At 38.9% G+C, this 17,438-nt stretch overlaps 1 protein-coding gene across 1 annotated transcript in view; it reads left to right on the top strand.

Annotated features, from left to right (window-relative positions):
* Positions 1-17,438, top strand: part of cntn3a.1 (contactin 3a, tandem duplicate 1) — a 76,187-nt gene extending 58,749 nt beyond the window's left edge. Inside the window, exons 12-23 of the mRNA XM_041053254.1 lie at positions 2,717-2,844; positions 5,477-5,652; positions 8,349-8,466; positions 10,247-10,405; positions 10,613-10,762; positions 11,531-11,601; positions 12,139-12,373; positions 13,628-13,743; positions 13,981-14,167; positions 15,197-15,309; positions 16,282-16,450; positions 17,347-17,438. Coding sequence (XP_040909188.1) covers positions 2,717-2,844; positions 5,477-5,652; positions 8,349-8,466; positions 10,247-10,405; positions 10,613-10,762; positions 11,531-11,601; positions 12,139-12,373; positions 13,628-13,743; positions 13,981-14,167; positions 15,197-15,309; positions 16,282-16,450; positions 17,347-17,438 — 1,714 coding nt within the window. The remainder of the gene's footprint in view (positions 1-2,716; positions 2,845-5,476; positions 5,653-8,348; positions 8,467-10,246; positions 10,406-10,612; positions 10,763-11,530; positions 11,602-12,138; positions 12,374-13,627; positions 13,744-13,980; positions 14,168-15,196; positions 15,310-16,281; positions 16,451-17,346) is intronic.

Here is a 17,438-nt window from a genome sequence, read left to right as displayed (position 1 = left end):
CTTGTAGATTTTGGATAGTAGTTTGATGCTGGGCATGTCTGATGTAACTGGGGAAGATCTTAGTTAGATGATTTGATGTTGATTTTGGTTTGAAAAGATGATTTGCTCTAGAGATATTGGCCCTGAAGCCGTACTTCTGGACCAAATGGGGAGTGAGATCAGAGTGTTGTTATGGAAGATATCTTTGAGGCGCATGATGTGAAGTTTAGTGGATTTCTGTTCATTAAGAAGTCAGGATTGGTCCAGATGGGAGTGTGTTTGGTAGGTAAGAGGGTTGTATCTATGGTAGGGATTTTGAAACGAGGATGGTATGTGATGGAGCAGCTTATGAATGATAAGTCTGAAATATGGATTTTTTTTACAGAATGTTTGTATATGTACAGTGTATGTATGGGAGTTGTCAGATTGATTGGGACTGGTCTATTTGTGAATGTATTGAACTTGGTGTGCAATGATGTAATGAAGAAAGTTTGGTGCTTTAAGACCTGTTGGTGAGTTTGTGTGAGATGTGCAGTGGATTAAGTTAAAAAGTCTGTGTAGGTTGTTAATCTTTTAAATACTTCTGCAGGGGGCATCAGCATATCTAAGGTTTAGTTTTTCAGCTTGGAAATTTTTGCCCTCATGTTACTCTGCCAGCACTCAAGATAGCAGAGAAACAACTTCGTCTTCTAGGAATTACATTTATATATAACTAAACTGCAACAGCAAAAATGTTGTTTAGGAAACGTAATCCCATGCTGGATTACGTCAAGTCAGAGTCAATTTTTTTTTTTTTATTATTTATTTTTAATGAATGAATTAAGCACTGTTAACAACATGTTTGGGACTTGCCAAGTGCATAAATTAGCAAAATATCGTAATTATGCTAATAAAAAACGTAATTTGGTGTCATATCCAGGAAATCTTGTTATGTTTTTGTCTTGTGTCTATGTTGTCCCGTGGCTTCCGGTTTTATTTTGAAATCTACTCATCTCTCGTTTCTGGTAACTTTCCTCTTCCCCTTGTGTTTCCCCTTGGTTTGACTGTTTTCCCCGCCCTGATTGTTTCCACCTGTTTCCCATTACCTTGTGTGTATATATTGTCTGCGTGTCCCTTTGTCCTGTGCTACTTTGTCTTGTTGTATTTGTCAGTGATCTAGCTTGGTTTGTGTAAGATTTCCATGTTTATCTCCTTGTCAACTCAGGTTTTATATTGCTTCGATGCTTTGTTTCATCCTTGTGATTTTTTCATCTGAATTATTTAGTTACTTTGTCTAGTCCGTTATTTAGTTTATTTAGTAGTCTTTTCCTCATAAGAGTGATTTTTTGTTTCTAAATGATTGTAGTTCTCCTTTATTTTCATAGCGAGCATTTTTCCTCTAAGAGTGATTTTCTTTTGTACTTTGGTTTGCTTCCTGAGTCGTGCATTTGGGTTCGAGTCTTGTTTGGTTGTGACATTTGGTCACCCTTGTGTTTCCTACAAAGTTTATTTGCCATTGTAAACATAATTTTGAGGATGCAGGGTTGCGGACAACATAGTTCATGAGTTATAGTTATGGTTTATAGTCAAAAGCACAAATAATAGAATGCTTTGGTTAAATATGGGCAAGTGCGTAAAATGAGAAAAACTAAGTGGTTTATGGATTAATTTAGTTGTTGCTGTGAAATGAAACAGTGCTTGTTAAATGAAATCAAAATAAACATCCTGTTTCTCTGCTTTTATATCACGAACATCCTGAACTACGGGTACCTAAATGGCACAAAAGCTTGGCATTAACTTTATTCGGGCAGTGTCGTATTGCTGACCTAGCTTTCACATTTGGTTTCATGTCATTCCAGCACATTGTAGACGGGTGAAGTTGCGGCAGTACACTCTCTCTGTCAGAGAAAATCTGTCAGCTTTGACTGATTATGACAGCAGATGAAATGAGAATCTTTATAATTTGGAATCTATTGTAGAGGTTCACCAGCAGGAACATTGTTTCTCTGCTGGTGAAGTGTTATTGAAATACACAGTACAAGACTCCACTGGATTAAATTCAAGAGCTGGTTCAGTTGCATTCATTTCATTATGTATGAACTAAATGATCTCAGTGCTGCTTTAATTTTAGGGTTTATTTTGCTTATTTTGTGCTGCAGTTCTGTTAAATGCCGTTTTAGGCACAGTGTTTCTTGGCATCACGCTGCATTTCCCTCTTCTTATTGGTGTATTTAGATAAGGTGTCTTGACCATCATGTAGCTCTGTATGCTAAATTAAGTGTATTCAAATAAATAGCACATATGGGACAACCAGATTTTCTTAGGCAACACGTATGTCTGACACTTATGATTTGCTTATACAGTATGAGAAAATCTATAATACTCAGTTATTTGGACCCTCCCCCAATTATCCTTGTGAACTCAAAATGAGACTTTTCTCCCATTTAGTTATCTTGCAGGTTTTAGTCAGTGCTGAGAAACCTAGCTGTAACTCTTCACACTGAGCTTCCCCCACTGTCACGCCAAAGCACAGGAAGCCAATTAAAATTCACTGAGATAAACTCCAGGCTAAAGTTAAAATACTGTGGGACGCTGGACTTGCTAATTTAGAATAGATTTTTATGCCCTATATAAAATGACCACCACACGGGCTTCCACGAGTGGGGCTCTGCTGTGCTTTATTAACCCACTAATGATGCACTGTCAACTTGCCTAATATGGTTTTATACTGTATATATTCTTTTTTAATCCCCCACAGAGTTACTGTGTTGGATAATGGGAGCCTTCGGATTTCCAATGTTACTAAAATGGATGCTGGACTCTACACATGTGTAGCAAGAAACCAGTTTGGAGTAGCAAGCAGTGCCGGCAGTCTTTTGGTTAAAGGTAAGATACTATTTTCTTGACTTAGCTTCAAACATCAGCCCTTCTTGGTGTATTGTAAATGGCAGCTGGATATTGCTTGTTTATTATTTATTTCATCCCCATTAGCTGTTACCTTGGCAACACAGTCCATACCGTATACAAGACAACAATAAACCTCATTTATTAAGATAAAATCACCATTATACCAAACAATACAACTGCATCAACACCAACCATATAATATGCAAAACATTAACGGCGTGTTTGCTGTTTATGTATTTTAGGAATAGGATTGGTACAGTAATTATTTGTTAAAATCCTTTCATGTAATCCATTTGAGCATCAAGCTCCCTGCAGGTTTTGTTATCCAGCTCTTGTAATAAACTAACACATCATTTATGGTTGTCTGGCAGTCTGCACAAGAGGTCTGAGACACAGCCGACCAGTGCCACTTTTAAAATCAACCAACGCTGACCCTCAATGCACACTTGATGAACAAACAGTGAAGCGTTGCTATTAAGACTATATTAAGACTAGCCTCCTCTGACAGATATACAGTCCAATTGGTTGAGTGGCAGTGGTTGGAGGAAGCGAGACATGAGGCTCATTGCATTCACGCTCCTCAATGTTTAATTCATACTTTTTTTTGCACAGTGGCTCATAGCCATGCTCGGTTTGTTTAAGATTTCAATCCATTTAAATCACACACTTCTGCAGTGCAATGAATTTTCTAGGTCTTTCTAAAGAGCAGAGTCAACAGCAGTGCTCTATTAAGATGCCTTTTGGTGATTCCTCTTCACAAGTTTTTTGAATTGCAAATTGGCTTGCATAGAAGCCCAATTTGCTTTCTTTTTTTTTCTCTGCCACAGTCTCTTTGCATGTACGAATGTGTGGCTGTTATTAAGTATACTGTATATGTATGTGTGTGTTTAGACAACTGGTCAGAGGTGGATTTATTTGAGTATGAATTCAACTCCAAAAGCACAATACTTTGCAGAATAAGATTTTATGTACATATAGTAAATTAAACAAATATTTTTGGTTTTAATGAGAGCTCCAGCTAATTAATGCTTCTATCATCTTATTATCTTGTTATTGTTATCTGCCAGGCTTTTTTTCAACACCTGATTAATTGTTGAGTCTATAAAATGTCAAACATTACAAAGAAATGTTTCTCAGACACAAAAGTGACAGTTCCGTACTTTTTTTGGACCAAATAAAACTCAAAATTTTCACATTTGATGAGTGGGAAACAGCAAATGCTTGACACTGAATTGGAAAATGGACAGACAGTTAGCAACTAGCGGGAGAACATAGGTGAATGATAAGTGAATGATAATGGTGCATAATTACTAGATGTGTAAATAAGCTACTTTTTGCTAAGTTCACCATATAAACTTAAAAGATAATGATATGTAAATGCTATGTTCACAACTTGTTTCTGCTGCCCCCAAGTGGCTGAAAAATTATTTCTTGCAGGTTTAAATCAGCTTTCTGAAACAGGCCGCAGGCGTGTGCTGGTCCTCAGGATTCTGAAGTTCGCAGTTCACAGTTTGCTTTTCATCCTCCTGTCTAGTTAACTACATTACACTTGCCTTGATTCCTTAGATTTCACCAGGAGTTGATGTCAGCTACCACTTCATCCCAGACATATTATTTCAACTCTTCGATTGTGGTATTCACACATAGCAACCCACCCTAGCTATTCCTATGCTAATTCAAATGGAAACATAAAAATCCAGTCTATTCAGTCCCTGATCTAAACAATAAAAACTGCTTGTTATGGTTGTCTGAAATATACTGTCATTCCATAGGTTTACAGCATGAGAATTGCCATGCACAGTGTAAACTGTAGAGAATGAGGGAGCCAATTTGTGATTTTCCTCCCAGTCCATAACAGGAAATCAGCATCAAGCGTGACAGCTTTGCAATCGGGAGCAGAAAGTTCTGCTCTTCTCATTTTGCAACTGGTGCCAAACTTTCCTAAGACTCACCTGAAATGCACTGCCATGACCAGTCGGTTCTCCTTAGGGGGTGCGAGATAAACAAGCTGGCTTGTTTTGACAGAGCTGAATATAGACCTTTACTCCCTCTGACATGCTGCATTGGCTTGCCTGTCCATTAGATGCTTATGACATGCATGCATAATTCACAGTGGACTTGTGTATGGGCCTTTCAGCTTGTGCTATATTCTCTCCACTGCACTGCCGTTGAATGAGACACCCAGCTGAGACGGCCCAAGATTATGTTGATGCACACCACGCTGAGGATGAAATAGGATGACTTTTTGTCTTGGCACAAACAGAGCCAAATTATAGACTTGGTTCTGACCTGTTGTAATGGGCTGTAATGGAGTTTTTCTGTTTGTTTATTTTACTTTCTCACTGTTGTTGTTCAGTTATATGTAAGGCCGTGCTCTGATTTATGAAACTCAAAGAAAGAGACGCAATGTGAGCTCAAAGGTAATTTATCTTGTTGGTTAATATCAGGGGCTGGATCTGATGAAGGACAGCATTTGTTTTTGAGTGTGTCATACTTTTGCAATTATTTCTCATAACATAAAGAACAAAGAAATAAAAACAAGCTAGATCTACTTTGACAGAGGAAAGCCACTGTGCCCACAACTTTCTGACTCGGTGCTCCCTATTTCCAGAGCCAACTGCGATTACCAGTCCAGCAGGTCATCTGGATGTGACTGTCGGGGAGAGCATCGTGCTGCCCTGCCAAGTATCTCATGACCCCACGCTGGACCTCAAGTTCACCTGGTTCTTCAACGAGCAGCTCATCCACTTTGGAATCCATGGGGCTTATTTTGAAAAAGTTGGTGGGGTAAGTTCATTCATGTATTTAGATCCTCTGTTTCCATATCTTCAGGGTAAGACATGAAAGTATATGTTGTGGCCTAGAAGATGGCCATGTAATATTTCTTGGGATAAAAAAGAAGAAGAACTTCTGTATCCTCTTGACAACTCCTATGTTCCCTCTTGAACATGGTGACTGTGTGCTTATGACTTTACAACTTCAAACAGCTCACAGCTTCTGAAGACAGGCTTAAAGAAAAGCCATATGTGAATAGTTTCACTCCGTGTAATACTCTTTCTCTACATTCTCACTTTTTGTTATAGATTAAATTTTACACATATGCAATAGTTTAAAGTGACTCATAAGGAAGTGGATTATTTGAATTCCATTAAAACGATCATTAACACATTTACATCTCATTTCTCTAAAGCTTAATTTCAGCTTCATCTTTTGAGGAACAAAGTATTGAACGCATGCTCATGATGGATCATACAGATGAGTTTTTTTTTTTTTTTTGACTGAACAAGAGGGCTCTATGTTTGCCAGTTCTGCTTGTTAATAACACCTCCTTCATTGATAAAAGCAGCAACTAAGAAATCCATTATGCAATGTTCAGCCATGCATTACATTTGATCATCTAACACCAAACATATTTCTCTTTTAATTAGGAAAAGCAATTATGAGCTCTTGGCTTCTTTATCACCTCTTGTTTTGTTTTTTTTTTTCATTCAACATGATCATGAACAACAAGAGCTTTCTAATTGCACGTAGCCCTGCAGTTCCTTTAAACACCTGAGTCCATCTCACCACACACCTCCCCCCATGTTGTAGTAGAGAAAACTAGTGACATATTAATGATGATCAATGATCACATTACTTAAGCTTTCCTGATCTATATGAAAAGAGTGTTTTCTGAGCAAAACAGCCCCAAAACAGATTTTTTTGTCTGCAGTGAACTCAAGGAAATTGAAGCTTGTAAAATACAATAGCACTGAGTCACTGGTTTATATATAAGGTGTTGGCATCACCAATGTCGGTACTCCTTTAGATGTATGAATTCCAGTGTTTGATTTCTGTTTTTTACACACATTCCCTAAACATTCAAGTGGAGATGAAGCAAGTCTTCTCAATTCAGTACACAGTGTAAACTGAAGAATATCAATTTTAAGTTGCTGAGTGAGTAATGTGAAAATCATAAGGGTAGGAGCAGCTTAAGGTTGTAATATTACACCTTGAGTAAACACAAAGCAACAAGCTCCTTGAGCACTGGATTACAGATCAGATATGGGAAGAAATAACACATTGATTGGGTAAATTGAGAGCTGTGGTGATTTTCATATTTAGTATCACAGCGACAACATGGGGTAGTAATAGTTCAAACCCTGCAGCAGCATCATGTAATTCAGCTGATGGAGAACAAACTGTTTCCTGTAAATGTTGAACAGTATAAAAAATTGTGTGCCTCTAGCAGTGTTTCCACCGACCTCACTGTTGGCTACAACCCCCTTTCCCTTGTACAGCTCTAAATAGAGACATGCTCCTTGCATTTTATAGGGCTAATTGTTGCTGCTAGAGCTGGAGCCACACTACTTTAAGGGCTGTGAAGATAAAATTATGGGACGTGTGGTGTCTATCTGAAAAAAAAAAAAAAACAACAGTATAGAACAAACTTGAAATGCTGAATATCTTTGGCGTAATATACAGTCTATGGGTTTAATATACAGCGCGCTTAATATAAGCGTGCTGTATTACTTAAGATGAAAGAGAGATGAATAGGCTGACTGAAGGATGCATTGCCAAACTCCAGTAAACCACAGTCAGCATTTTCAGTACTGATTTGAAAAATACCAAATACCAAAATGTGGCTGTACATCTTTATATATATCGGATATTGTAGTTTGTAATTTTTGCACAGTTTTTTCATATAACTCATCACCGAAAAAATCATGACAAGTCAGCCTTAACATAAAGCTTTGCAGATACAGATGTGATGTTTAATGGACACAGAATGTCATCTACCTTTTATTCTATGTCTAAAGAGCACATAACCTATGATGACTGTATTTTGTAGAACTTACAGTCTCACTTGATTTAATAAGCAAGCTGGGAGGTTATTTTATTCCGCTGTAGATAAAATTTGCAAAAGTGACAGATCTGTGACCCATTCCATCCCCAGTTTTATTATTTTAATGATGGCGGGGACTTTCAAAGAGTGAATGACTTGAAGCAACTGAATTTTTATCTCTATAAAATGTCCCTGATTATACATCAAAGTAATTACTGAGTCTCATCCTGTTTCACAGTCCCTTATTTTCATAGATAAGACATCAACTTAGCACTAACTTTAAAGTTAAAAGCTAATAATGCATTTGGCATTGAATGGATGTCTGCAGAATAAATGGAATCGGAGTGAATAAAAGGGATAGAGCTGAAAGAAGCTTTTTAATTCCTCACAAAGAACTGTCCTCATAAATGATCACGAAAACCAGCACTCAGTCATTTGGTGTGTCCCTGGATTTGTGTTGTACCTTTTTCTTCCATAATGCAATAAATTGAATGCCAAAAGAAATCACTGTGACATTGCACTTGTTTCTGCAGTCCTTTTAGTTTATTTTGCAACTTCAAAATTTGACTCTTTTTTTTTTTTTTTTACTTTTTACTGATTTTCTTTACTCCTTCTGCTGTTTTTTTGTTTTTGTTTTTTCTAACTTCTGCACTGACAGCGCTCAGCTGGTGACATCATGATCCGGAACATTCAACTGAGGCATGCTGGGAAATATACGTGTGCCGTTCAGACCAAGGTGGACAGTGTGTCTATTGCCACTGATGTGGTGGTCAGAGGTAAGGATGTCCCTCAACATCTTGAATTTTTGCAGTAGAATTTCTTCCTCACAATCTGATATTGAAGCCTGGTGTGCTGTGCGACTTTTTTTTTAATGATAGATAAAAAAACTAAAATGATTTTCAAATGGACGTCTTCCCACTGTGTATACCACCTGACTTTGTTAAAAAAAAGAATATGCAGTAAAGCCCAAGGAGCTATTATGACCAGCTTTTTTTTTTTTTTTAATAGCTTTCTCATTTTTTTATTAGGCATGTCAAACCAAATTTATTTTCACCTGCGCTTTCTCCCATTATATAAGCAACCTCCAGCTCATAATGAAACTCATGCAATATGCAATGCAATTCTGACATGTATTTTTGAACTAACTTCCCTATATATCTGGTATTGATTTCCACCTGGACTACTAACAGTTACACAGCTGTCTTTTTTTAGACTCAGTGTAGACGTAGGGATTCAAATGCAAATCATGTTTTATTATTTGATTAGTTCAGGTACAGTACATGATTGACATATTATGGTAATTTGTTGACTGTTTCACTTATAGATACATGGTATGTGTGATGAATGAAAATAGCAATAGGAACCAATTTCTTGGATAAAGTAGAAGCAGACAAAATTATTTCTAACAACTTAGTGAATCCACCACAGTCACTTCCAGTATAAAGGCAAATAAAGAAATGAAGACACATATTTTTGTAACATATACAGTAGCTTCATCTTATACCCATAGTTAACACATCACAGCTTAGAGACAAAGTGCACACACATCACCACTGTTGCTACGCCATCGTGACATGCACCTCAAAAATATAACTATATGTCAGGGATAGGGCAGCTATGGAGACACCAGAGAAATGCTCAGTTATCCACCATCTGTCATCTTTTGTAGTAACACATTTAGCAAAGCCGTTTCTAAAACACATTTCCTTCTTGCCATGAATGTGACTCTTTTGCATGTTAATGCAATATTATACAAACACTATAGCTGAATGCATAGCAACCGTCTGATAGTCAATAGCTAGTCAATAAACAAACCTTCCATTCCATACGATAATGTGAATGAAAGCATGTGAACAATGTTATTGTGGGATATGTAATGAAAAAGATATGGCCTGATAACGTACACCGTATCGATGTTGTTTCAGTGTGGGAGGCACATGTTGTAGGACCGACATGCACCATGATGCAGAAACACAATTCCACCTTTGCCTTCCCACGTAAACTGAATGCTACTCATGACCCCTCATCACAGGTTACATACAATACAGTTTGTTCATGAGTTGTGAATAGTTTCACCTTGGGATTGATTTTTCCTAGACTGTTACATTTTTGTCATCTATAGAACAGGTCGAACTATCTGGTCATTCACAAATGAATCTAATTTGGCATAACAAAATGTTTCTTCTTTTCTATTCTGCTGATCATCTCGTAAACCCTGTGATTTACCTTGCAAACGCTGACTCCCACGTTGGGAACCACTGCTGTAGGGCATGCTATGATCTGTTAAAGTGCATCTGTGTAAATACTGCACTTCGGAAATACAGAAAATTAGATAAGAAAGACGACATTTGTTAGATTTTGTTTCTCATTTAGATTTCTTGCTATATTGCCATCAATGTAACAATGGACTGGTTGTAGTTAACCATTGCACTCTAGCTTCAGCAAGTGTTAGCAGCTGTTATCCACCCACTGCGTGCCTCTGTTCCTCTTGTCTTCATTAATCTCTACAGCATATATCATCCTTTGTGAGTGAACTGTGACAAATTATCCTTCCAGGTCCCCCAGGCCCCCCTGTCGACTGTCAGGTGACTGAGATGACAGAAACCACTGCCTCGTTGTCGTGGGGACCCGGCTTGGATAACCACAGCCCCATTCTCAGCTACACCATCCAGGCTAGAACGTCCTTCTCTCTCGGGTGGCAAGCCGTTACCCCTGGTAGGCATCTGTCGGTCTGGTGTAGGTTACGTAAATGTGAAGTTTACTGAGTAAATTTAAAAAGAGCGGAGTGGGGGCACGTGACTGGTATCCTTTTCAAACACCACACATGAAATGACAGTAAATAACACATCACCAGCTTGGCTTATTTTCAGTGCCAGATCTTGCAGGGCTGTGATGAAAGGTTATTTCTGTGATGTCTCTCAGTTCCTGAGCTGCTCGGGGGGAAGCAGCTGTCAGCCACTGTCACTGACTTGAGTCCCTGGGTGGAGTATGAGTTCAGAGTGCTGGCATCCAACAGCATAGGAACAGGAGAGCCCAGCAAACCCTCCAAAAAGGCCCGCACCAAAGAAATGCGTATGTATCAGGAGCTCCTTACATTTCCTCTGTTGACAACAGTGACACAAATTGTTTGCAAATTATGCACATAATATGTGGAGAAATTCTACTTCAGGATGGCAATTAGTTCCCTTCAGAGAACGTTATTGAGCCAGTGTATTTCAGGGAATTTTCTGTTTCCTCAGGACACATAATGTATAAATGAACCAAATTCACAACAAATATTGATGCCAGGTGGCTTCAATCAGACAGTGTCACCTGTATGTGTGTGTATGTATGGACAGGGAAAAACAAAACCTCTTTAGGGGAGTGTATTAAAACACATAAAGTAAAGACAGTAAGTTTAGGTAAAAGCCAATCAAAGCATCAATGGATTAAAAAGAGATTTAAATATAAATCTCCCATTTCAAATGTGTACATAAGCAGCTGTTGGTAAAGATTTTTTATATATATAACATACTCATGCAACCATGTGCACATACATTTACCTACAGATACACAGATGAATACACATGTACATATACACACAAATATTTATATAAATATACTCTCTAACCTAGTACACGGCAGTACTTTCTAATTTCATTAAGTGCTTGGATTTATCATAGTATCCAATAAGCGGCACATTAAAGTATGAATTTAAGAAAGGTTGAATACCACTTCCTCTACCAACTTCTCCCATGTAGTAATGAGCAACAGAATAGTCCATATTTTCATTTCAGATACTTGAGTATACAAACCTCTACCGGTACATACTTTACACTTACACTGTGGCTCATCTTACAGTTCCCAGGGTGACTCCAGCCAGAGTGAATGGTGGTGGAGGTGGGCGTTCAGAGCTGGTCATCACATGGGAGGTAAACATGCAATTACATACATTAAATTTTTTTTTTCGTTTATGTGTGCATGTGTGTATGTTTAGCATATTTGGGTTAGTACATGTGAATGTGTTTTTATTTCTGTGCTTTATTTACATACCTACAGTGAGTGAAATTGTTAATTGGAAATTGAAAATGTATATTAGACGTACAATACAAACCTCTTTATAATGATATTGATCAAATGCAACATTTCTGAAATATTGCCTTCTGTAAATGTTTGTACAACCTTATTTGCATCATGTTTGTCATTCAATTATATTAATATGAAACTGGAATATACAAAGAACACCTCTCCAGCTCTGTTTGGATAGTTCATCTATACTTCTCCTCAGTATAAAACCATTTAAGCAGACAAAATGATAAATTCATGCAAGGCTTGCAAGTACAGTACCACTCTCAGCACTATTCTTCTAAGTGCCCTAATCCATGCATAGCTGAATTTCTTTTAGGTATTAATATCTTTCATATCAGTCATCTTGAGTCATTCCTCTGAGTCATCTCATACCTCCTTAGCCTGTTCCTGAGGAGCTGCAGAGCGGTCCTGGCTTTGGCTACGTCGTGGCTTTCCGCCCACTTGGGGCTCCAGGCTGGATGCAAGCCGCTGTCACATCCCCGGACGCCTCTAGATATGTCTTCAAGAATGAGAGCATCCCTCCCTTCTCCCCTTACCAAGTCAAAGTTGGGGTTTACAACAACAAGGGAGAGGGCCCTTTTAGTCCAGTGACCACCATCTACTCAGCGGAGGAAGGTGGGTACTGTTACAAGTACTGTCTTTAATCCAATTTTAATAATTGTCATTTTAAACACAGACTACCATGTACCCATCGATGGGTATGAAGAAAGTGTTCTGTGTAGCATGAACTGGGTCTAAAATCAGAACACATACCTATAAAGGCCTTGGAAACATATTTTCTCAAACAATTTCTTACTAAGACTGATGCAGTCAAACTTGGTGTCAAAATTAGAACGGTTTGGGTTATTTCACAGTGGAGATTTCTTTATACGTGTGTATTCGTCTGTGCTCATCTCACCAGTTTGTTTGGTCTCAGTTGGGAAAAGGTGATGTCGGACGCGCCATGAACCAATTGGGATTAAGCAATATTTGAATCGAAATATGGTGACAGCTGGTGAGTGGTCTGCTTATGTTGAGAGACCACGGTCAGTTTCATTATATCAGCCATGTCCACACAGTTCCGATGAACCAGGCCAGCTGAGTTTATGACTGTTGAAGTTGTCATAAATGACAACTTTAACTTTGACTGTTCCACATTGCACGGTATTCAGAATTACAGAGGACTTCTTAAGGAGAACACAAGTTTTAAGGAGCTGTAACGTCATGTTCAGTGGACAGACTAATGCCACCGCTAACACTTGCAGGTAGTAGTGGCGTTAGCAGGTTTTGGTTTAACATTAACAACAACAGAGTAAAGACTGTTTATCAGGAAAAGCTGACCAATGAAAAATTAAAGGTATTTTTTTTCTGCCAAAGGTTTATTTATGAAAAAAAAAAAAAATGGCCACAGAACCTGAAAGGCATTTTCCAAACATGCTTATCTAACTCTGAAGTGTCTTGTAAACATTTAGTTGTACAAGAAAGTCTTAATTGTTTCTGGCTAAGTAATTTAAGGAACTTTTGGGCCGTGAGATAATTTAGAAGAGTTTAAAACTCCTTCAGTTATTTAACAGAAACCATATTACCCTACATGTGATCCATGTACACACGTCCACAAGATACCTAAAAAGAAAATAAAGATGCTTAGATGTCTTTTCCATCGTTTCCATCACAGTTTCTGCACCAATAAACATACAGTCTTCTCTATGGATTTGAGTGATATAAATTCCAGTGAAAAACTTTTTCTACAACACATGATGTTGGAGCACTCAGTCATCCTTCCACATTGGCATGACTAAATTTGATAGAGCTACAGTACATTCGATAAGTTAGATTGTGGACGTGGGTGTACTGAATCCATGTCTTCTTACTATCCTGTGTGCCTTTCAGAGCCCAGCAGAGCTCCAGGGAGGCTGAGGGCGAGGAGTATATCAGCGTCCGAGGTAGAGGTCACCTGGAAGCCGCTGGCCTGGAGTAACAACCGCAGACGCATCCTGGGCTATGAGGTCAAACCAACACATGCCCACACACTAGGACACACATAGTGGATACTGCCAGCAGCCTTTTTTTGTATTTGTGTCTATAGGATTGATTATTCATTCATGAAGTACAGTACATGAACCTGATGAAGTCCTGCAGGAGACATGCCCACAATTGTACAGTTGCAGATGGAGGTATTAGGTTACAATTTAGGTCCAAGCTGATAAAGAATAAACTGTGAATTTGTTTTTGTATGTTTTTAGTTGCAGTACTGGGGTGAGAAGGAAAAGCAGGACACAGCCAATGTGATCAGGACAGTGGGGAATAAAACTTCAGTGCTCATCAGGGATCTGGAGGGCAGCAGTACCTATTACATTTCCCTCCGGGCCTATAACAGCGCTGGCTTGGGACCACAGAGCATCACGGTCAATGTCACAACCAAGAAACCACGTAAGGGCTCACAACATATTGTGCGGACTGACTGTGTGTTGTTGTGCAATGCTTTCCTTTTTGTATGTTTTTTTATGTATGACTATAGGTTCATGATACATTTGGTTTATCAGTTCACCCATAATGCCTCACCAGTTAGAATGAAAGAAGGAAATATTCACTATAGAAGAGCATATCAAAGGTGCCATGTGTTTTCATCTGTACTGTTAATTTTTACATTCAGGGTTTCTCCCCCAACATACAGTGTGTGTATAGCTGAGGCTTAAACGTATTTACTCTGTCAAAAATCATTTAGAGAGCCATTTTTAAAAAAAAAAGTTTAGCAGTCTTCTTATCTCCTTTCCTCTCTGTGGGCACATTGCTTTGTTTCTTGGCAGTGCACCAATATGAATAGGGTAACAATGGGTGGTTTGACATACAGGCCAAGCTGGCAAATGATGAGATGTTTCCAGCTGTGGAAGGATTCCCCTAAAAACACCGGCCGACTCTCCTCTGCATCTCATTTCACCTGTTAGTCTTCTTCTTCTTCTTGTTTATGGCTTGCACACACTACATACTTAACCTCCTTCGTATGTGTATCATGCCATCTGCGTGCTCGTGCACATGGTTGTTGAAAACGAGAGGCAAATAGGACAAGGGCCCACTAATCAAAACATGGAGCCACTAGTTGTTGAAAAAAACTTCACATGGTAACTTTAACTCTCAGACAGATGTGTAGCTACTAATGTTTATGTTGGATAATAATTATTAAACTAAATTGTCCACACAGTTCTAATGTTGCTCACTCTTGCATGTCTCATCTTGCGTCTGTAGCCACCCCCCCACAAAGAGTTACACATAAGACTGTTCTCACTCCCACACGCAAAGCATATTCCTAGAGTCACTGTTCATTCCTGACAGTGGGATGATAAACTGATAATGAGAAATCTTCTTCATGCCAGGTTGATTCAGGACTCCATTGTTTATTGACTGGGCAGCTTGTGGTGTTTTCTCCATCTTTTTTTCCTCTTCTTCTCCTTCCTTCTCCAGCGCCCAGTCAAGCCCCGGTCAAAATAATGTGGAACACGTCCAACTCCAAGGTCATCCTGAAGTGGGACCAAGTGCATGCTCTGGAGAACGAGTCAGAAGTCACAGGATATAAGGTAAAAAGCTGACAGTTTTACACTTCTCCAGTAGCGAGGGCTTAAATCGAACTGGCTGCAGCTCTGATGAATGAATGGTTTTATAGATTGTGACATAACAGTGACTGACAGACTGTCACTTGGTCCATTTATTCCATATGAGTACACTTTTTTCTGTGTGTGTGTGTGTGTGCGCCAGTTTTGACTCCACTCATATCTACGGACACACTGATTTTGCTGATAAGTAAAGAAGCATCTAAACTTCTCATAATATTGTTGATTGCAGTTAATTTGGAAGAACATGAAGCCCTGTTTCATACTGAAGTTGCTCTGGTGTTATATGCAGTTGCATGTTAATTTAATTTTTGAAGAGTGTTTGTACATAACAACAGTCGATTGTCATCTTCCCATATTGTGACATTTGAGTTGTCATAGCAGCTTAATTTGCATAGCATATGTTTTAATAATTACTTCAGGGATTGTATTTCAGGTTGCCGTGAATCCTTTTGCAGTGCCATTTTTCTTATCAGTCAAAAAAAAGAAAAAAATTAATTTGCTGCCTCCTTCATTTAGAATGTGAAACTGTGGATCGGGGGTTTTACTCACCTGCGGTCGCTGCACACATTCGCTTCTCATTACACTGAAGGGGTCACCTGAAAGTGGGTCTTACTCCATCCTCAGCCCATCCACAGTCCAGAGTCAAGCTGCTGCTGAAACATCAGGACTGACGCCTCTCTACTTTAACCTTAACTCTCCTGTACTCTCTCCTCTGGTGATCAGAAACCTACTGAAATTCATCCTTGTTAGTTTCAGAGGCAGCACATTACATCTCCCGGAGCAGTCTGAAAGAGGCACCAGCTAGAACTCAGATTTTCTTGTCAGTGCACCATCAACAAGAACACCCTGAAACCACTCATATGATATATAGTGTTAGGAGTTTCATTTGTGCCTTGCCTCGCATTGTCATCATCCTTCCCTCTCTGCTTCCTCTAGGTGATGTACAGCCAGGACAAACACAGCCGTCCCAGTGTGGTGGAGACCAACACCACCTCCTTGGAGTTGTCGCTGCCGGTCAACCAGGACTACGTCATCCAGATTAAACCCTTCAGCGAGGGAGGGGAAGGCAGCAGCAGCCGCCAGATAACCATCCCCAAGATAGCAGGTGGGACAGTCCTGACACATGAAACATGAAAACGATGTCTGTCTCCATTCGTGAGATGTCACTGCAAAAACATACGATATATATAATTCAGTTGAGATAGTGCTGAGTCTTGAAAAACTCTACCTGCAGATACCAATACACTGATGTTTAGAGCATATGAGGAATTATTTTGTGTCGTTCTGATTTGATTTCTTCTATCTTAAGAGGATCTCTGGGAAATCCCAGAGAAAGACTGCAACGTTGTTGGTATTCGTCAAAGATCAGTTTGCAAGTTTAAAAATACTCTCTAGCATTCCAAACATATTCTTCAGTTGCCTTGTATTATGGTCTTTTGAGGCTTCTGTTTGTAGATAAATTGGTATCTCTGATATTTATGAGGTATTTTTTTCCCATTAAGTGTTAGTGCAAAATAGTGAGTCTTCAAATAAGCCATTTCTCTCTTTTATCTTTAGCAGTAAAATACAATCTCTTATCCACAGACTGAGAAGTATATATCATAAAACAACAAAATGGGCTCAGACATGCATAGAATATTGCCGGTAGCTGGTTGTTTAAAAGTGGAATTTTTTTTCTTCTCCCTTTTAGTCAAACTGTGGCTGTTGCTGTGCCCACCTCAGCAGTCTAGCTCTTTGAAAGTCAGGTTGTCTCACAACTGAGCGTAGCACACTAGTGCCATCTATCGCTGCAGTTATGTACTCACACCACAGAGTTCTTTGTACTGTGGATGCATTTTGTTATATTTGGTTTGCTGTGTTTTGTGCTGTGATGATTTATGTGAAATCTTCATGTCAAGAGTTCATCCTTTGAAGGGCTATTTCTTTTTATTCATTTTCATTCCACACCAGACATTAAGAATACAAGACCATTTGGATTTTTGATTTGTTTGTGCATTTCAGGCTCCATAGCCATGGGAGCAGCCCCAGAGGTCTCTGCATTTCCCTTGGTTAACCTTGCAGCCCTAATCCTCACAGCCAGGACAGTGCTATGA

This window comes from Toxotes jaculatrix, chromosome 2, assembly GCF_017976425.1.
Source record: "Toxotes jaculatrix isolate fToxJac2 chromosome 2, fToxJac2.pri, whole genome shotgun sequence".
Lineage (NCBI taxonomy): Eukaryota > Metazoa > Chordata > Actinopteri > Toxotidae > Toxotes > Toxotes jaculatrix.
Note: the sequence above shows the minus strand (reverse complement) of the source record. Positions and strands in the feature narration are given on the sequence as shown.